The following is a 22661-nucleotide window of genomic DNA, read 5'->3' as shown; positions in this document are numbered from 1 at the left end:
CTGTCTGCTAAAATCTGCACACTCTGGTCCATCTACCTACCTTTTCTTTCTGTTAATTCTTTCTTGGAAATAGTGTACTTTACAGTCTTCTTTCCCCAATACCTAGAATTTATGCTTTACAATTGTGATAAGCCATCTATCAGCACCATGTGACAATATCTAATATGACCCATCAGGCCAGGTGTCAGTCTTGTGGAGTAATGCCCCCTTAGAATGTCACCAACTCAAAGTGTCATGACATCCATCAAGCCCATGTACAATGTGGAATACCTCAGCCACTCGTTTGGCTTAGATGGATAAATCACATTTTGCATGCACTTTCCCCGCTCGGCTGGGTCACTTGTGCTCTAAGGCATAATTGCATCTCCTTACAGCTTCATATCATTGGGAAGATTGAGCAACCCCACTTTCCATGACTTGCAGCAACTGCCTAACTATTCTGAGGATCCACTATCACCTCAAAGCGAAGGGTCAATGCTCCGTACCAGACCAAGAGAGTGAGTTAGCTAGCCCATGTCACCGCACAAGCAGAAGTACGTCTAATGTGAATTGACCTTTGAGGTCCAGTTTCCATATAAATGGCTTTGCAGTTTGGAATGTCATTCACAGATTATTCCCATTATCCACTCATTCTCATATAAGACACACTGCGATTCTTTCTCTCTCTGTAGGCTCCCATCCTTCCCATCTCTAACAGTCTTCTGGTGGTCTCGGATCCCATCATAGCTTCTTAGAAGATGTTTTTTCACCCTCTGTTGCTTGCCCCTCCAGAATAATCCTTTGACCAATAAGTAGAATCTACAACTAATTTCTTACAAGATGTTCTAATTTGAATAGTATAGAGGATATATGTGCATGTATATTTGATAATTTGGAGATACTTGAACTTGAATTTCTTTATCAGGAAAAATATTTGAGCAAATATGTCAACCATATATATGAGTCAAACCAATTAACCTTTTTTCCTTTTCTTTTGGAGGACTTTTCACTATGTTGGAGGGATCTATTCTGCTTGACTGATGTGCATGATTTCTTTTCATTATTATTATTATTTTTTATTTCCTTGATGATCAAAAAACTAAATTTATTCAAATTTTGGTTAGATCATGGTTAGAACTCATTTCTGCCTTGGTGTTATTTCCCCTGCAAAAGACTGTCGACGCAATATCAATAAGATAGGAATTTGGGTGCTGGCCAAAATCAATTTTTCACTTTATTCCTTGTATGCAATTCCATGGTTCTTTTGTTTAGTATGCAGTGATGACATGTTTCTATACCCATTGTAGTAACTGGTTCTGAGTATTTAGTTTTCAGCGAATCCTCTGTTTCTTTACTGGCGTGATTCTTCCCTCATCCATTTTTATGCTTATGGTTGTTTGTTGTTATGTACCCATTTTATGAAACATAGACTTTTGCCTATCAAGCGTCGTCTCTTTCTCTTTATACTCTTTTTTTTTTCTTTCCCCTTTTTTTGTTCAAGGAACATAGGCCATTTGTTGAATATACTATCTTGCTTTCTTTTTCCAGGGTCATCAGTATGAGACAGTATCAGGGTTTATTTGTGAGGCATTTGGATATATCCCCAAGACTGGTGAAACCATAAAAGTAATACTTGAAAAGGAAAACCAAGAAGAGCCTGATGAATATAATGAAGCAGAACCTGACCACCAAGATCATAAAGAAAAACACCAAATTTTTAAAGTTGAGGTATGCATTTCAGCCTTTTTCTTGCAGTTCTTGGGTAGTTTCTTCACCTGGTGCAGTATTTTATGATATTTTCTAAGAGCTTTTCTCCACACATTAGGTTTACGTGATATCTTGTTATCTGACTTATTGAAGTCATTGGTAGTGATTTCCATTAAATGTTTGCCGTTTACAACATTGTGTGATTTCCATTAAAAATTTTGGCATTGAGTTTTTGGTTAATAAATTAGGTAGAATTTTTTTTATTTGCTTCAGAATTTTGTTTTACCCCACCTAGGAGGTTTAAGGGTTGATATGTTGTCAAAATTTTGTTTCAATTAAACTACACTAGTGATGTGTAAATTTAAGAGGCTGCCATTTTCAAGCAGTTCATAGTTGTTTGTTCGGTTTTGAGTAGTTGTTTTGTCAATTATTGATTCAACACAAGTTGAATAGCATGAATTTATATTATTGTCACCTAAATTTTATTTATGCCATAATGTGCTTCTTGCTTGGGCTGTTTATGTGCCTGTGGAGAGAGAGTGTGATTCCTGGGTTATGTATCTCTACGATAAGTTTTCTGTGCATTCAAGGACGATAATGGCTGATTTGCAACACAGAAAACAGAACAACTCTTCCATTTTATTTGAGTTCCTGAAAAGAACCCTAGAAAACAGGTGGGCATGTAAGAATAAATTGAGAATTAGCTTTCTAGTTTCAAAGAATGAATGGTTGAAAAATAGGGAAAAAAAAGAAGAAATTGGAAGACGATGGGAGAACGCTAGAAGGAAGCAGGTTTTGCTATATGGTCTATCGAAAGTTGCGCAAAATAGTTCTTATTAGTATAGCTATTGTGCAAGATATTAAGAAACACATCTATCTGACATTGTTATTAATCTATTAACAGACTGTTAAGAAACCCGGTTTTTTGTGCATATTCTTCCTATAATATGTTGATATAGATCAATGTTTAATTGCTCCATATGAAAGGCATAAAAAGATGACTTCCTATAATAGCACATTTTTTATTTTCTTAATTTTTTAAATCAAAGGAAGCATGAAAATTTGTTGCTTTGGCAAGAAGATTGTCCACCACCCGCCCCTTTTTTTTTTCTTCTCCTTTTTTAGGTAAATTATAGTTGGTACCCTTGAGGCTTGACTAAACTACAGCAGGTACCCCTCACATTTGGAAAATTACACTGACCACCCAGTAGTCAAAAATTGTTAAGAGCTGTGTAATTTTATAAAACATTAGGGCCGCCCTGAGTAAATTTAACCTAAGGGAGTAATCTGATAAAACTTTTGGATGGTTGGGGAATTTAGTGTAATGCTTGAAAAGTGTGGGATTTCTCACAACTGTGTCCCACCTAGTGAGATTTAAGCCATGGTGGTGTTTTTCTTTATAATTGCTCAGTAATTTGGCAGAGCGCAAAGACAACAGATACACAACTGTAATTGGTCATTCAGTTACTTTACTGGTTGTCATGTTGTTTCTACTGCAGATATTAGCGGGAAATGCTAGAAAGGTTAGTGCAGTTCGGTTTGAGCGTGTATACGGTGCCGATGTGGCATTGGAGTCAAAAGACATAGCGAACTTGGTTCCCAAAATCATGAAAAGGCAATGGAATAGCGATCAAGACTTAGACAAGACCGAGTACCATGAAGTTCCATACCAGAACAGAGATGACGGCGACTCTTCTGTTGGCTTTGCAATTAGTGAACATGATCATGAACATCCCAGTGAACAGTAGTTACATTGTTCACATGTCATTCCTTTCATACTCACCAAAAAAGAAGGTAGAGTGAGACAGTAAAACATCATTAAGGCGGGAATAACAATAAGACAACATGTATAAATGCTTTTTTCAATGAAGAGAGAGTATAGATTTCTGAGTTGTCATTGTTACTTGATCCGTACATGACTGTCTGTATGCAGTAAATTTGCCAAAGGTGGAAGTCTTGATGATGGACTCTATGGAGATCAGAACACTTTATCTGAAAGATTTGTTGGACGGTGGGAGGACCTTGACGTGGCAGCCTTGTTGTGGAGTGTGGCAAATAATCTGGATGGGTCATAGCGCGCAGTTGAATTGGCATTTTGGGATTCAGTAAGTTCTCGCTTCTCTCCCATCTCCATTGGCTAGCGCAACTGTGTGACCGTTCCTAGGAGACTAGCAATAGTGGAATGGTAGAGAAGGATACTTTGGTTTTCTGCACTTGTTAGAGGAATCCAACTGAGAATGTTGGCTTAAGACTTGGTGTGTTGGCTGCTGCTAGGGGTTCTTAAAAACGATTGTAACCCTATTTTATATAGGAAGAGACGGATGTCATTTAGGGCTATGCAAATAGTATTTGAAATTGGGGGGTGGTGTTGAGGGGGGGAGGGGGGAAATCAGCAACTATTGTGCAAACATCCAAGAAGAAAGTTACTACATCAATGTCAGGAGCTCTCTTTAGGTGAATGTGAAACTGACGGAAAAGGAAATCCGATGTAGTTTCTGGCTCCTGTCTGGAAGGCCCCCTGGTGGAATAAGAGGTATGTGTGCATGTCGTTGTTTCTCATTGTTTTGTTTTGGCTGTTTCTTTGGGTTTCTTGGGGGGTTTGTTCTGGCCTGGCTACTCTATGGATGAAAGGGTGGTTGTAATTGTGTTGAAATGTTGCCTAAAGAGCTGTCGATGCCCTCCTGGCCATAATACATGTCCTTGGTTTTGGAAACTTATACCGAAATGCATTTATTTAGATGCAGTAAAAACTGAATAAGCCATGATGATTTACTTTTGCCCCAATATTTCTTTCTTTTGTTATGTAAGAATAGGTTTTCCAGTTTGACCCCAAAGGGAAGAAGTGCCCATCTATGAAGGGCAGCGTTCCCTTTCATTGGAGTGTCAAACATCCTGTTGCTGGCCGGTCATTTTCCGGCCAGATGCTGGACTCTTAGCCCAACCTCCGGCCAATATTAGTTTTATGTTGTATTTATCACACTAGTGTCTAGAGAAATGAAGTTGAAATTAGATGTGTCCTAATCCCATTTGACTTAGGAATGTGAATTCTGATTTCACTGTCTAATTTTATGTGGATGGTGTATGAGATACATCGTTGACACAAAAAGATTTAGAATTTGAGATTTAGAGAGTGAATTATATAAGTATATAATTAGTTATTTTTGGTTATTCACATAACTATATGCACAATTGGATTTTACATGTGTTTTCTGAACTTAACCCAACGTGGTTAATATTTTATCTAAATTATTATGATATCCCCAATGGGATATCATAATAATCAGGGAAGAGTGAGTAATCCACATGCATAGCAACTTCATCATGAGAGAAGGTAGGCCACTAAGATTAGGGACCTAAGAGAGTATGAAAAATGAGGAGGATGCATAGAATAACTTTTCCTCAAATAAAGTGGGAGAATTATCAGCCTCGATAAGGTTATAAATATAGTGATAGTTTTAATTCAATAACATTTGTTGAAATAAGAATCGGGAATATCGGTCTTCTTCACCAACCCATCTTACATGAGCACAAAAATGAAATAATTTACTCTCATGAACTAAAGCCTCATAATATAATTGGGTCAACTTTAGCTCTTGATGCCTCAACGAGACATCAGATGGGGAAACCAAAAGTGGTGCTACACTTGAAAATCAAAATAAAATGTTACTCAATGAAGAATAAGTATCATTTAAGTAAAAATGATATTATTTAATTAAAAAGACTTGTTATTCAAGTCAAAATAATATTATTCAATTAAAAAAGTTGTTTATTCCAATAAAAATGATATTATTTGATTAATTTTTTTTTATTCGTGTAAAAATGATATTTTATTCAGTTAAATTAATTTAATTTTGTTTAACTATAAAAACTAAATTGAATTGAAATTATTAAGTTTAAAAATCAAACTGAATTAATCGAATTGATTTGAACTGATAATTTTAATCGATTCAATTTCATTATTTTGGTTAAATTAAAATTTGTTCTCTCCTAGCTACCGTTAAAGAATTAGAATGAACAATGATTGTTAGGCTGAGATAAAGTAAATTGCGTCATCCCTGCGTAAGACAGATAAAAAGATTAGTCCTCTTGTCGGGTAATCATTTTCTCTGAGGGAAATTTTATTTGTAATTATCATTTTTGCTTTTCGTAACTCACTTTTAATATTCTTAAAATATTTTCAGATAAAAATTTATATTTACCCTTTATTTAAATTATTTAAGATCAATTATTCACTATTACTCCTCAAGCGCGTGCACTCACTTTCTCACCCACCATCACCACAGCCATTTTATTCTATTATTCAAATAGCAACAATTATAGTAGATCGATATAAGATAGTAGAAAATTATTAATATTTTTAAAAATTAAAATAATTTCTCAATATTATCAAATAACATGCATCTATATAATTTATTTTTAAAAATAACATAATTTATAACATCGATCACTAGTTAAATCACATAATTTACATACACTACGGATGAATTAAATCACATAATTTATATACATGACAAATGAATTAAAAAAATAAAAATAATTAAAAAATAAAAAATATCTTTCGGGGGTGCCTTCAAGCCCCGAATCCTAAGGTTTGGGGCCTGGGAGATGCCCCGAACTTTGGGGTTCTGGCAATTTGGAGTTTCTCGAATCTCTGAGTTCGAGACATCCCCCAGCCCCCACACCCTGGGGTTCGGAGTATCCCTCAACTCCTAAATTCTAAAATTGTCCGAAGCCCCGAATCTTGGGATTCGGGCAATTTGGGGTTCAGGCCCCGAAACTTGGGATTCGAGCAATTTGGGGTTCCCCGAACCCCGAGATTCGGGGTATCTCCTAGCTCCTGAATCCCGTTGTTCGGGGCATCCCTCAACTCCCGAACCCCAAAATTCAGGAGGTTCATAAAACTCCGAATTCATAAATTCGGTGAAAATGAATTCTCCCGAACCTTGAGATTCGGGAGAATTCATTTCTCCTGAACCTCAAGGTTCAGGAGAATATATATTATAATATGTATATATATAATAGTTTATGTAATATAATTATATATAATTATATATCATATAATATATATGTATATATATAATTATAATATATATGTATATATATAATAAAATTTTAGTTTTTTTATAAAATAAAGTTATAATATATATAATTATAATATTACAAATACTGTGAGAATGATTTCATATTAAATAGTTATATATATATATTACATACATATATATGTTGTGTTTCTTTTGAATTCATTGATTTAATTCATTCGTAGTATGTAAATTATGTTATTGAACTAGTAATTGATATTATAAATTATATTATTTTTAAATATAAATTATATAGATGCATGCTATTTGATAATATTAAAAAATTATTTTAATTTTTAAAAATATTAATAATTTTCTGATGTCTTATATCTATTTAGCTATAGTTGCTACTATTTGAATAATAGAGTGGATTTGCTGTGCCTGAAGGTATCTTTTGAGGGATAGGTGTTTAGAGGGTATATTTGAAATATGGATGGTTGTAAAAAGAAATCACTCTTGTTGTAAATAGCAAAAATTAAAATTTTACTTTACGCTGGTTACGAAGAGTAAAAGTTATGGTTACAAATAGAATTTTCCTTTCTCTAACCAACTAATATATTTTGCCGCATAAGACATTTTTGTCCTCTTGTTGGGTCTTTGATTAGGACTTAGTCCTATTTTAAGGTAGACTTGCGATGAAAGAGAGGAAAATTACAAAAAAGAAAGCAAAAGAGAGAAGCAGGAGAATGGGGATGATGAGGTGCCGGCTGCAGCTCATATACTGACAAATTAATTAATCATGAATCATGTTACATGTGAATCATTTTTGTACATCTTAGGTTACACAAAGGGTATTATGATCAAAATATCTTGCATTTCTCCATGCGCCTCTATGCGTCTCATGAGGGATATTTTTGTCATTGGTACACCTTTATGTAGCCCAATAATTAATTAATCATTAATCATTGTCTTGTCAGATATATCCTATTATTTAATATTTAAAATAATATATATATATATATATAATTAAAAGAGGATCTGGGTCATAGAAATATTAATTTTTATAGATATTTGAATTTTTTTTTTTTACTTGATCTGTCGATAGACATTGTTGGGATTGAATCAATAATAGAAATTTTATACATTCTGACTTAAGTATTCCTTTTTGCTCTTCAATAACTACATAAAAGTTATCAATAAGGGCAAATAAGCACAGCTTTTTATTTAAATAAAAAATTGAATTCTAGATGAAAGAATAGATGTAATCCTAAGATCTCTTTTAATAGAACTTCTCATTAAACAACCCAATAATTTATAATCTCTATATCTTTTAATATCACACAAAATTAAATATTAAGATGAATTTAAATCTAAAAACTTAATTAAATCACATTATTGGGTTTTACAAGTCTTATCAACTTATTTTTTCACAACTCAAAAGAAATATATGATATAGACAAATATTAATTAAAGTGGATATACCATCTAATATTTTCTATCAATTAAATAAGATTTCGAATAATAATAACGTTAAAAGAAAACAAAAACAGAGTTAGAAGTAACTTGATTGTAAATCGGGGTTGGCACGCTAACGCGCTCTTCTAAGAGTAGAAACTCCTCATTTTATATCGGATATTACCGCGTTTTCTTCCTAAGATATAACAATTTATCCAAGAATTTTTATGTAGCAGAATCATTCATGCGAACTTCCATTATCCTATATGCTCTAAGAAAATATATATAAATTATATGATTGTAGTTCAAGTGACTGAGAGAAAAAATGAGAGTGAAAGTGAGTAAAATGTCAATAGAAAGTGAGTCTTTTTTTCACCTTCTTTCAAGTGAATTTTTTATTTATTTATTTATGTTGCCCTCCGTCTTAAGTAACTAAACAATTGCTCAGTAACAATTGGTGTAGATTTACTAGATTGATTTTGTCTATTAAGAATTGAACTTTCATTGGTTTGATGATCTCTCTTTCTAAAAATTGATAACAATTACACATATTATACATAGCATTATTATAATTAGTTTAAGAACAATTAAAGAAAGCAGGAAACATCAAAGATTGGTCAAATAGAAGACAAAAATTCAGAATGATGGCTGATGAGCCAATTAAGAGAATCATAAAAAAGAAAACATACTAGTTGTACAGATTTAGGCTCAGATGAAGTAGTTTTGGAAGTTCCAAAGGGCCAAAACCTAAGGAGATAAAGATCAAAGGTGACCAAAAAGAAATAAGACAGAATTAATGGGGGGTTTTTACAGGGCAGGGTGTTAGTTGAAGTAAGCAGGAGCGAGAAAGAAGCAATAAGCCAGAGCAAGGGCAAGTGAGCGAGCGAGCAAGAGCAAGAGAGAGATAGTGAGGGCAGGAGAGAGGCAACGAGTGCGAGCGATGGAGCAAGAGAGAGATAGAGAGAAGGGTTTGCTTTTGTAGAAAGGTTTGCAAAGGGGGTGGGCTGCAAAATAAATTATTATTTTATTAGGTTGATGAACCCATGTTTTAAAAAAATTGGGTGGGCTTAGCCTACCCTGCCCATGGGTTAGATCCACCCCTATGGGTTAGGTTGGGCTTAGCCTACCCTGCCCATGGGTTAGATCAACCCATATGGGTTAGGTTGGGCTATTATTAAAAAATAATTTTTTTATCATAAAAATTTAAAGGTGATAGTAGGTTGTCTTGAGCTTCAATACAGGACAACTCATAAGTAGATTCCTCCCTGCTTGACTTTTTCTTCTTCTAATTTTATTTTATTTTAAAAGTTATATAAACTAAGTCAATCTAATGTTAATCAAATATTAAAAATAAATAACTAAATATATAACATCTAGTAAAAAATCTTTCAATATAAATTGTACTTAATTTATTAACTGATTTTGTATCGGTTAGCATAGATTTTGATTTATACAAAGAGAAAGGCCTTTTTTTTTATTAGGTAATATTTGTTAACCAAGATATAGGTTGAAAAAAATATGATATGAAAAGTATTTCAGACAAAAGTACTTTTTATTATATTTATTAAATTTGTCTGCTGATCCTTATAATAGAAATCACGTGATTTCTTATCTGAGATTTTTCAAATAAATTTATTTCTCCTTATTCTAGATAAACTTATTTTAGACCTTTATAACCCATACATTTTTCAGTGCATTTCAAAAAAAAAAAAAAAATAATTTAATCAAAATTTTAGAATACTATCCAATCTTATATTGATTATTTTATATATTTGTTTGAAAAATATTACAACCTTATCTTGATATAAATTTATATTACTTATTTTAACAAGACTAATACCATTTATGTAAGCACCCCTATCCGGATATTCCAATCACCCGGTCTATCCGAACGAAAGTGCTTATATAAGGGAAGAGAAATAGACATAAGACAAAAATACCCTGGCATACATACATACGAGAAATACAACAGCGGAAACAAAACAATATACATGCACGCCCACAAGCACCCTACTGGAACAACAGTCAAGGAGTATATAAAAATATACAGACACTTGTGCCAATAAATAAAGGATACGAGGAACAACCGGACACAATAAAAAATGAGAGTCAGAACTCCTAACAAAACATCAGAGAAGACGGGGGCAGCTAACTGTACACCCTACCGACACGGCTAGCTGCTAGGTGGCGCGGTCCTCGCTCTTGACTTTTACTTTACCCTTACCTGGAATGATGGAAAGCAATGTGAGTCGCAAGACTCAGCAAGTTTATATGAAAAAGAAAGCTGTAAACGAAACAGAAGAGGAGATCACCCCAAATATAAACCCACATGTACACACAAGCCATGTGACGCAACAATGTAACAGTGCACCATAATAAAATACATAACGGTCCTTGGGGCCCACATAAAGATACCTGGCACCTAAGTCCCAAACCAACCTGCCGCTGCCCTGAAAGGCAACATAGATCCCCAACAAACCTGTGTGCACTGTCCTGGGGCGGTAGTCCCGTCACCCGTATCCCTGTCGGTACTCCCGACAGCCGAGCCATAGGCTCCCTCGGAATGGTACTATCGTCTGAGAACTAATAACTACCAGTAACCATGTAGTGCATATAAAATGCAAGGCGTAATGAGCATCAACGTGATACAAGGCGCCCATACATCCAGGCATCAGGCCACGCTCCGCCCATATAGTAAATCACACGTGATGCATATGCCCGTGTTGGATGCAACCTGACTAAGCTAGAATGTCCGTGATCAAGCATGTCCAAGTCATGATAATCCCAACATGTAGCCCGTACCCATGTGCATACCAAACCATGCAACAAGAATAAAATATAACCAGGCATGCTTTAATCACATAACGGCAGAACTAGTCAGCAGTGCCTAACACCGGTCAACGGTCAGTGACTAGTAAAGACCATCTGATAGCCTAAGATAGACCGTACGAGAGTCACACCGTCATCGAGCCGTCGATCCTTGCCCCCACTGCACAACCGCTCTAACCGATAAACAACCAAAAATCTAATAATAGTACCCGACAACTAAGAACCTAGCCCCGGGTGAGTACGACATCATTCCCATAGGTTTGGGGGTGGCACAAACCCCCGTAGGCAACCAACGAATAAAACCCTCGAGACCAATTTAATAAATTAAATTTTAAAACAAACCGTTTTAAATTCCATAATTTATTAATAGCTGAACCCAACAAAGGGAGGTCAAATCAATTGATAACGAAAGAATCGACAATGAGGGTATATAGAACTTGCCTTTCCGAAGGTAGCCTTAGGCTTAATTTGATCAAACGCAGTCAAAGTTATACAAACTGCAATATTCCAATTATTGACAAAATTTCAACAAAATTGGGCTCTAAACAAAATTTCAACGGCACAAAATATTAATTACTAGCTCATTTACATACCTGGATAATTAAATCGCTGATTAAACGGGATTTAATTTGAATTTTGAAGTCCAAAATTCTCAATTTCACGTCGCGAGCTCGCTGTTATTTTCTGCAAAAATTTACTGCTTGAACTGCTCAAATTCACGCCCGAAATCGGGCTCAAATGTGGCTAAAAACGAGTGGGGCAGGGGCTCCACGTGGCAGCGTTGGAGCGGCCACTGGGGAGGCCACCACCTCTATCAAAACGACGTCGTTTTGACGTCCATGGCTGAATTAAAACAGCCAAAATTCCCCCCTCGCGCGCAGCCCCCGCAATTCGAACCCAAGACCACCCGCGCCACCCGCACACCTTTAACCTATATGTGCAACCATTAAATTTAAAGGAGACTTTTTGCCTTTTCCGTGATTCACGCTAGCCACCCCTAACTTTCATTTAATTACACTCTCACCCCCTATAATATTCACAGAAATGCCCAGAACTTCCAAAAATCACACAATTTAATTTATTTCAATTTTTTTCTTTTTTAGAAATTCTTAAAATAAATTAATTAATTATCTTAATTTCTTATTTCCTTAAAATCACATAATTTAATTTTATTTAATCACAACAAATTATTTTAATATTTCTTTTAAACTAAACAATCCCAAAATTAATTTAATTTGTCATTTACGGGCGTTACAATTTATCTAGACTGAAAATTTATTTTTAATTTAAATAAATAATATTATTCTTTTAATGAATACTACCTTAGTCAAATGAGCTGGGGGAGATAATTTAGGGATTTATTTAATATTTACTATTTTATATAAATACAAGTCAAACCAACGATAACATCAAGCTTTGATTAGAGAGAACTAGGAACGTAAAGCGCAGCTTCAGTGTAATTCTTGAGCTAAATCAAAGAGGTGGTTGGACCAAGCAAGTGAGAGCACTTGGTCCAACCACCTTTCTCCAAATAGAAGTATACTTTCCAGGAAGAAAATCATCGGTTCGTCACCCTAATTTTCAACGTGAAATTGCGCCGAAGCAGCTGCTTTGATTAGACAGCACTTTCATGGTTGACGAAGAAAATCGATTCTTTGAGACCAAGTTTCAAAGAGCTTGTCTGCAGGGAAAATCGATTATTTACACACTGCTTTATGTATCTATATGAGAGAAGTAAATCATGGTATATGGCGGTCCTCTAGCAAGAGATATAGTATATGGTATCCACAAAAAATTATCATCACAAGAGTGTAAAACTCTTACATTACGACTATCATGATTCGAACTTTCTTTTTTATCTACAATCTGCTACTCGAGTACCAACCGTGCTACGCCTGTGAAGGCGACCAAATTTCAAAGAGCTGCTCGTAGGGCTGGTTTATGCATTAGTGTACTTTTCATGGCTAAATATTGATGAAGAATTGAATTGATTCTTACCCAAATTTTGTGCATACAAATGCACCTAATTAGCAGGGGATGATCGTACCGATCACTCGAATTTATCTTGATCCGAGTTCTTTAGAGAAGATAAAAGATTGGATTCCTCGATTAATTTAGTCTCTAACATGTAAGTTAATATATATAGGTATATAAAAAGCAAGACGAGTTAGTTTGTGCTCTACGATTTCTGCTCCTTATATAAAAAGCAAGATGAGACAAGGTTCTCACTGTTATTTTCGAGATTTTAAATTGACAAATATGAGCTAGTGAAGGATTTCTCGAACTGGATAAAGAAGTTGTAAATTGGGCAGATGTGGAGCTAGAATATTTTAATAAATAAGGTTATTATTATATTTTAGTAACAACAGTACTAAAAAATGTAAGAATCAAAACATAAAATAATTTATATTTAATTGATGATCATAAAAAACATAAGATATTTTAATCATTTACATCAAACTCAAACTTCTTTTTGTTTTTTTTTTGGATACGTACACCTGGGAATCACATATTATAAGTTTAGCTTAATTTTGATATATCATGGTTTCACCATTAATCACTAGGATTGGGCTGTCGCCACCCCACCAAATGATGGCTCTAATTTATTAGCTTAATTAAAGTATCTAACTATAAGTGTTCACATATTAATTAATTAATTTTAACTCCAAACCATAATATTAATTCTTTAAAGAAGATGGCTCATCTTCTTTCAGGAATTAGGTCCAAGTCTGTGTGGAAGAAGATGGTTCATCATCCCCCTCATTTCCTAGAAACTACAGTCTTGTTGACTAAATCTATTATCATATTATTTATTATAAAGAGGCCTAATAAAATCTTGCAACAGACAGCTTAACTATATATATATGAGATGTGTGTCATTAAGTCGTGGCAGTGGGTCTTTCATATGATTTTATAATCATATATTGTGAATGAGAAACCCCAAAATGTATAACCGACGTTCATGGGATGCACCAACTTCCAAAGGGACTTTTTGTTTTTTTGTTTTTTCTTCGGACTAAAAAGGAAAAGTTTTTATGAGCATTAGGAACGTATGACGTCCATTGATTATTGATTTAAGGAGTATGTTTTCTATGTTTAATATTAGGAGAGTGTATAGACCTAGGGCACTAATTCAATAACATTATGACTAGTAGTCGTGGCAGTGAGTCTGTTGTCGTTGTTGTCTTCGTCATTGGAGTTAGTCACTTGGGATGGACAACTTTTTTGACTCAAGCAAGGAAAAATAAAACTTGATAGACCCTCGCTAGTTTTAATAAATTTATGAGCAAGGGACTTTATGCACAAATTAACTCAACTCTTCGAGCATTTCTTATATTTGATATAAACTTATTCATCCAAAATTACAGAGGTAAGTAAACATTCAAATGCATGGTTTGTACATATCATATTTGAAAACCCTATATCATCATCACTATCATCTCTAAAATAATATTACACAACATCATATAGACTTACATTATATATCCATAATGACAAAGGGAAGAAAGATGACATGCATGGTTCAGTACATATCATATTTGGAAACCCTATATCATCATCATCATCATCTATCTATGGCATGCACTAGCTTTTAAATAGACTTTTCACATTATCATCTGGACTTCTTTACCTATAATTACAAAGGTGCATCACGAAAGATCCCTTGGATGGTCATATACATATTATATTTAGAAACCCACATCGTCATTGTACGTCATCATCTGCTGCAGATGATGAAGCCTTCTATTTGGCAACCCGTCCAAGGGGGAAAGAGAACGCTGCAATTCCCACACATAGGGCCCATTGTTTGAGATCCAGCCTTCCCATATGAGAGAAAACTGGCATAATCTCCATGAATGCTATTTGCAGGATAACAATGGCCGCAACAAGGACCCAAAACATGTTATTCTCCATTCTTCCATATTGGATTCCTCTAGCATTGATCAACACCATGACCTGGCAACTCACGTAACAATTGAAGATCATGGCTTCCAAGACCTTTTGATTTGTGCCCAGAATCCATTTCCCCTTGAAGTAAAGGATCAATACAACAGCGATTTGGTAGCAAGCTTGAACAACTATGTTTCTCCACACCCTCTTGGTTAAATATTGAAATCCTTTTTCACCAAATTTTGGTGGGTCCATTGCAATCTCTGTAATTGGTGGCGGCTGTGCTAGAGCCAAGGCACCAAAAATGTCCATAATTAGGTTAACCCACAAGAGCTCCAAAAGCCCAATTGGCTCCCGGATGTTGGAAAGTAGAAGAATGTAGTTTATGGTGAAGGCAGAAATATTGAGAGTGAGCTGCAACTGCACAAACTTTTGGATGTTGTTGCAGACACACCTTCCAAACCCTAAAATGGGGAAGATATCAGTGACAGATTTCTGGCCCATTATGATGACATCCGAGGCCTCCTTGGCCAATTCTCCAACATTTTCACCCACTGAAAACCCTAAATCTGCTTCTTCAAGCACCGGAGAGTCCCTCGAAGAGGATCCGGCAACAGCAACGATTTGGCCTTTCTTCTTTAGGCGCTGCAACAACAGCAGCTTATCGGATGGGGAGGAGCCGGCCATTACAAGGATCCGATCTGCCATGTTTAATTGGTCTTTTTGGGAGAGGTTTCGAAATTCTGAAGCTCTTTCAATGACTATTCCGTCTTCCATGTGAATTCGAGACCTGTTGGCCTTGAAAGTTTCTGTGTTCAGATCATCATCTACAACCAGCTTGATATCTATGCCATATTCTTTACATGCTTCCATATTCAAGTTCACTAAATCGCTGGTTTTCCCCAAGAAAATGGTGGTGATCAAGCCCAGTGTTGCAGAAGCTGCAAGTTTTTGGACTTTGGCTTGATACAGCTCCATTAGTTTCCCTGCTGCATAAGCTAGAGAGAGAGAGATTCCCCAAGGCAACCCATCTCTTGAAGAAAAGATCAATAAGCAAATCATTGCAACCAAGCGATAAAACCTGAACCCTTGCTTCATCATTAGTTTTATGAACTCCTCCATTATCTCCTCGACCGTGTCCTTCACCCCTATGGGATCGGGATTGTGATCTTTATCGCATTCGATAGATCCCCAGACAAAGCATTTCATCGCTTGCACTGCGAGATAAAGCAGTAAGGCAATCAACCATACCGTTTCCAAACGAGAGTTCATCTTCCGAATGGAAATCTCCAGTTTGGATGGCTCGTTTTGGTGGCCAAAACTCAGTGATTTTTTCAGCTTGCTCTTCTCTGTGTTCTTCCCAACTGATGTCACCAGCATCCGGCAGTTCCCTTCCACCACCTTGAAACGATAAATAAAATAAATTGGTCATCACCTCAAAATCAGAAAATTATCTGCTTCAAAATAAATATGATCTTATGGCTGTGAATACTGAGTGTGTGGGGATGTCTCCATGCCCAATGGCACTTTCTGAATTCTGATTTAACAATTCTGTTACTGCTACTCACCTTTGCACCCGCGAACAAAGATGGCTGATTCCGGTACCCATCACACCGATCATCATCCAGCTTTAAAGAATCGCAGGCGTCGATCAGCAGCCCGTCGGCCGGGACACAATCGCCGGGCTCCAGACAGATTACATCACCAACTACAACTTCAGGAACTGGTAGCAGATGAACTTTCCCACTTCTAAAAATCTTCACAATTTTTTTCGCTATCCTGGGCAACCTCCTCGTCCTTCTAGCCTTCTCAAACCTTAAAATGGCCCCAAAGTTGACCGCTATGAATATGGGAAGAAGTACGACGGCCCCATCAAGAAACCCTTCTCGAAGCCCATTCCTTTTGATCCCAATCACAGTAGAGAGCGCTGCACAGCACAGCAAGAGGATAATTGTTGAATCTTTCAGAGCTTCGAGAATGAGTTGGTGGAATCCTTTGGCGTCACAAAGAGAAGGGCAATATTCTGAAGTGTTGGATCCGAATACTAGGGTTCTGCGGATGAGGTCTCCAGGGGTTCCAGATATTCCAGAATCAATGTTGGTCTCTAAAGCAGCAACAATTTCAGTGATGTTGTTGGCTTGAACCAGTTCTTCCAGTCTTTGTGGGCTTATTGTGAAGAATGAATTGGAGGCATCTTCCATTGTTTCAGCGACTCGGGATTGGCTAAACTTGGGCCCAAGAACCGGACATGAATGGATTGGAGATAATGGAGCGGCCATGAAATGAGAAACTGAGAGACAATTATTGGCTAGGGCAGAGAGAGGTAATTAATTGGAAGCACCTGGTTTGAAGAGAGGCTTGAATGGAGCCTTAAATAAGAAGAGGAGAATGAATCCGAGGCCAAGTGTGAGTGAAAGCGCTTCATCACAAAAAGAATAGATGAGAAAATGACAAAGATACACCCTAAAGTACACCGAGTAGTGCCCTATTTTCCTCCCTCCTCCTCTTCCTTTCTATTTTCCCTAGAGTTATAATATTCGGCCAGAAGTAGTGCCCGAAGAAATGCTACCCCTAGAATATCGGGAAATCTCGTGATATTTCGAGGCCAAAATATCGGGGAATCTCGCGATATGATTTGTGGCCCAAAATCAACTATTTCAAAATTTTCGGCCTTCTTCGACCCTCTCATCTTTCTTTCTCAGAATGACCCCTCCCGCTCCTTTCCCCTCTCCTTGCCAGGCCGTCGGTCTTTCTCTCCCTACCTCCCTCGCTCCCTTTTCCTTACTGGCCATCGGTGTCTCTCTCCTTGTTAGCCGTAGGTCTTTCTCTCCCTGCCGGCCATGTCTTCCATCCCTCTCAGGCTCGTGCTGAAACGACTCTTTCCCTGTTGGCCGTTGGTCTCTCTGTGCCCGCCGGCCATTGCTTCTCTCACTCTTGCCCTCACTGAAACGACCCTCTCTCTCCCTCTCCATTAAAACAGCTTCTTCGCCTCCTCCATTGCAACATCTTTCATTGTATCTCAAGCACTCTGATCTTTGATCTAATCGTTTGATCTTCGATCCGAGCATATTTTCACGGTATAAGTGGCCCAGATTTACACGAAGGTAAGTCTTTGAGTTTTATCAGTAATGATTTTCGGCATACATCCATGATATATATGTATATACGCGTAATTTGGGTTTTCTGAAAGTTTAACTGTGATTTATGGAGCATCTTTATGATTTATTTTGGATACTCGGCATACATAATCTTTGTGATTTATTTTGGATACTCGGCATCTTTGTGATTCATTTATTTTTGTGATTTATGTATCATCTTTTTTAGCATCTTGGATCCACGAATGGAAGTGTTGAATTATTTATTCTGATTATTTAATATCTGGCAATATCTTTTGGGTCACTGGGTGAGGAATCCATGAATGGAAGTGTTGAAATTGTATGATCCATGTCTTAGTTTTCAATTGACCCATATTCCAACTAAAATTGTATAATTAGTTAGGTTTGTTCCTTTAGTTCTATAACTGGTGAGTTCTTATTCGTTCAGTTGCCCTTTTGAGGGAATGTATGGTGTCTTTGTCTTTCCCTTATTTCTCATCAAATAATAACAATTAAAAAAAAAAAGACAGTTTGGTGCTCTATTTGATTAACCATTGTTTGACTAGAATTTATTATTTTGTATTGAGAAGTTTGAGTGCGACTGCTATTTGTTATGGTTCTTTAATTTATTAATTGTTTTCAATTTAACCATTGTTTGGTGCTCTATTTGATCTTAGCATATTGTTTTGTTTAAGAATATAAACTTTATTTGTTATGGCTCTATTTGATAAACTTTATTTGTTTTGTTTAAGAATTTTACTATCTCACGATTTATGACTTCCAATTTGGAAATGGAAGAAGCTTCAATTAACTCATGTAGTTCACATCAAACAATTGTGTGTAAACACAGTGTATCTGTAAAGTGCTACATATCATGGACTAGAGTAATCTTGGAAGAAAATTCTTGAGATGTTAGTTTTGGAAGGTAATTTATTCTCTTATAAATGTATAAATCGTTAATATGAATGAAATTAATTGTTGGATGATGATTGCAGATGGTTTCAATGGATTGATGATGAACGCACTGCTCGTGAGAAAATATTATGTGGAGTATTGTTGGATAAGGGGAAAGTTTTAGAAGAACAAGTCAAGATTTTTGAAAAAAAGGCTTTAAGAAAAAAAAGAAAAGTTATTGAAGTTTAGATAGAGCTTAGCTGTATTGTACAAGAAAATGTAAAATTGAAAATGAAACTTCAAGAGTATAAGACAAAAGACAGTAAGTTTGTTAGAGGTATGATAGTGTTAGGATTGGATTGTTTTTTATTCAATTTATGGGTGATGAAAAATGATGGAAGTAGATTTAGGTATTTTGCTTTGATGTAATTATGTACTTGCAATTTAGGTATGATAGTACCTAAATTAACGATTATGTTTGTTGTTAGTATTTTCATATCATAAGACAATGATATTTGAAGATCTGTTAATTTGTATCAGTATCCATCACCTTTATGTATGTGTATGTGCATCTTTCTCACCGTCTAAAGCATGGAAGAATGAATAGCCAATTATTTGATATGCTAGGTTGTGCTTAATGTGAACTTATGTTGTATTTTTTTCTTGGATATTCATGCTTCCTCCATTTGATTAATTAATTTACATCTTCTGTTGTCAGGGCCCTTAATTCCCTTGGTTGTTATGAATGCATATGCATAATGTGAGGCTACTTTGGATACCGTGATTAATTTATGTCCACACGGTCAACATGATTTAGCTTTGCAACTTTACAGAGACATGAAGGCATGAGGGCAAAATTCTGATGCAATGACACACATGATCCTCATTGATTCACTTGGAAAAGCAAGTTTTGTAATAATTCATTGTAGAAAAAATATATTGTCCAAAATTATAGAAAAACATGCAATCAGGGCCATGTAATGCTTACATCCAGTTGATCGTGTCTGTGATTGCATGCTAAGACACAAACTAAAATTATATTTTCATGGCCCTAATGCGTTTCAAAGTATTGCCCAAAAATATATTGTATGTAATAAAATATGGGACACAACAACATTTACATGAGATTCAGAAATGGAGGAAATTGATCCATTACTAGCATATGTGATGTATCCTCTTCTTGCTAAGATTTCCAATTTATACAAATACAACAACATATTAAGCCTTAACCCATATAGTGGGATTAAATGAAAATCTTAAGCTCCAAAACTTTACACTTTACACAAATACCTAAATAAAAATCTACTTTTCACGAAAGACAATGCTAATTAATCCAAATATTTCAATCTTCTAAAACATTCACAGCATGTATTCCAAAATCTTTATATTATCTAAAAAGCATGGTAACCTCTACAAAGGTCACATATCAACGTATCCGACACCCATATTGAACATTGACACTCATGGACCTGATGCTAAGACACATCCTGTCTCATAAGCAACAACATTTAATATGAGAGTAAACTATGAAAGTTGGTTGTCCTATCTATATATGAAGAGAGGCATGGTAATGTAGTGCTTCATTCGACAAACAAATTCCATGTGCTTCCTTGCCTGTAAGTGTGAAAACACCAAATATGAGAGTAAACTATGAAAGTTACACTGAACTTCCATTCTCCTCTCAAGTGAGAGGTAAAACCATTGCAATTCGTATATATTAACATGTAAAAAACAGTAGACCACATCCAGTTTCAACACTAAAACACTAAAAGGGTTACACACACCAAGGGTTACAACACTAAAACAAAAGCACAGAATGAATGCCTCAAACATCTGATGGGTTGTCATCGGGTTGTGAATGGGGCGCGTACATTGGCATGAAGGGTTGAGCCGTACCAAAAGAAGCCTGCAAAAGAAAAAAGTAAGCACTGGGATATAACCTAAATGAAAGTCCAAAAATTTAAAAAATGACAACTTAGATTATTACCCAAATATCATCCAAGTACTAACCATTAATTTTGAGCACGAGAACGATGTCAAATCGTGATACTGTCCTTGTGTAAATCCTTCACTAAATACTTGACTGTCTTGAACAATATTTTGCATTGGGGCATTGCCTTTGTTTACTTTCGAGGATCCCACCTAGACATCAAATGAAAGTAACAATCATTACAATTGAGAATTTGAACACTACATTATCAGATAATTAAACAAAAGATTAGAGCATACCTTCGCTTTCTTGGAACTCTTTTCCAATGGCACATTCTTCGCTTTCTTGGAACTCGTTTCAATTGACCCTTCTTGCGAAACTTCCTAGGGGCTCCCTTTGTCTGCGAGCATCTTGGATCCAAAATTTGCACGCTTGAAGCTGTAGCTGCCTCTCCAGAATCAGGAAATTATTCTTGCACACTATCTTCAACATGTATATTACTACCACAACTAAGCTTCGTATTAGATTTCCTCAATGCAGTCAATTGAGATTCCATCCACTCCATAGTTGCCTGGGTACTATCTTTATCATTTGCAACCAAGTCTGCAAGCTTTGCAAACACACTGCACAGCTTATCATATTTTAACTGACTAGGCATACTAATCCAACCATTGTAATTAATCTTTACTCTCGTGTAGGATCTACTGACATCTCTCCTTCATCGCCTTAAGATATACTTGTCAGGAAGTGATCTGATACCATCTCGAATCAATATTGTGACCATATGTTTGCATATTATTCCCCTAAACTCAAACACGTGACAACTATAAATAAAATTGCATTTCTCTTTGTCAATATCAACTGAAAATTTTGTCTCCTTGAATCTTTCGTCAAATATGATATCTTCGCGCACCTTGTATCTCGTACCAAGTGACCCCTCTTGATAGACACAACCTCGCAATACATATTCCCTGTGAACTCATTCTGAAACTTCTTGAATTTTGAGATTGTGTACACTTCTTGAAATTATTTCTCCATAGGATACCTCGATGTGCATGGGACCATCTGAGAAAATGACTTAACGTCTGCTTGAAACTCCTTTTCAACTTTAGACCTCAATGCACGCTCATATTGTTCAACAAATTGGTTCAATGAAGTTTTTGAGTGTACATAATCATCGAAAAATGCATTCATGCTCTCACTTCGTTGGGTTGTTGACATCCCTGCCCAAAAACTAGTTTTCAAGAAACATGGCACCCAACGGGCTCTCTATGTGTACAGTCCAGACAACCAATCGTTGTCATGCAGTGCATATTTCTCAATCATTAAACTCCAACCTTGCTCGAATACTTCAGGACTATGTGATTCGTACACAATATCATGTATAGCCAAAAGAATTGAAGCCTTGTAACTATGGTTCCCAAACTTTTCAGGCAACTTCTTTAGTATATGTCACAAACACCACCTGTGCTTCGTGTTAGGGAAAACTATCTCAATTGCGTTTTGCATAGCCCTATCCTGGTCAGTGATTATTCCAGTGGGAGCCTGATCCTCCATGCACTGAAGCCATGTACTAAATAGCCACACAAAAATCCTAGTGTCCTTGTTCGAAAGTAGACCACATCCAAACAGTGTCGACTGCCCGTGGTGATTTACACCAACAAATGGAGCAAATGGCATGTTGTACCTATTAGTTAGGTATGTGGTGTCGAATGTCACAACATCGCCAAATTCCTTATACACTTGTTTACATCTATTATCCGCTCAAAATACATTCCTCAATCGACACTCTTCGTCCAAGTCGACACTAATGTAGAAACCCGGACAAAGGGCTTGCATTTTAGAAAAATAAGTTTGAATAGT

The 22661-nt window shown here is 36.0% G+C and overlaps 1 protein-coding gene across 2 annotated transcripts in view; it reads left to right on the top strand.

The window, feature by feature from the left end:
• The window catches only part of LOC127791907 (putative DUF21 domain-containing protein At3g13070, chloroplastic), a 96667-nt gene that overhangs the window by 22644 nt on the left and 51362 nt on the right, over positions 1 to 22661 (top strand). The window contains exons 13-15 of one of the 2 annotated variants that reach the window (XM_052322081.1): positions 1528 to 1707; positions 3186 to 3480; positions 3620 to 4064. In XM_052322081.1, the coding sequence (XP_052178041.1) occupies positions 1528 to 1707; positions 3186 to 3434 (429 nt within the window). In that variant the 3' untranslated portion in view covers positions 3435 to 3480; positions 3620 to 4064. Of the gene's footprint in view, positions 1 to 1527; positions 1708 to 3185; positions 3481 to 3619; positions 4065 to 22661 lie in introns of those variants that run through there. The other variant, XM_052322082.1, reaches the window with a different exon arrangement.

Source organism: Diospyros lotus, chromosome 15 (assembly GCF_014633365.1).
Source record: "Diospyros lotus cultivar Yz01 chromosome 15, ASM1463336v1, whole genome shotgun sequence".
Classification (NCBI taxonomy): domain Eukaryota; kingdom Viridiplantae; phylum Streptophyta; class Magnoliopsida; order Ericales; family Ebenaceae; genus Diospyros; species Diospyros lotus.
Note: the sequence above shows the minus strand (reverse complement) of the source record. Positions and strands in the feature narration are given on the sequence as shown.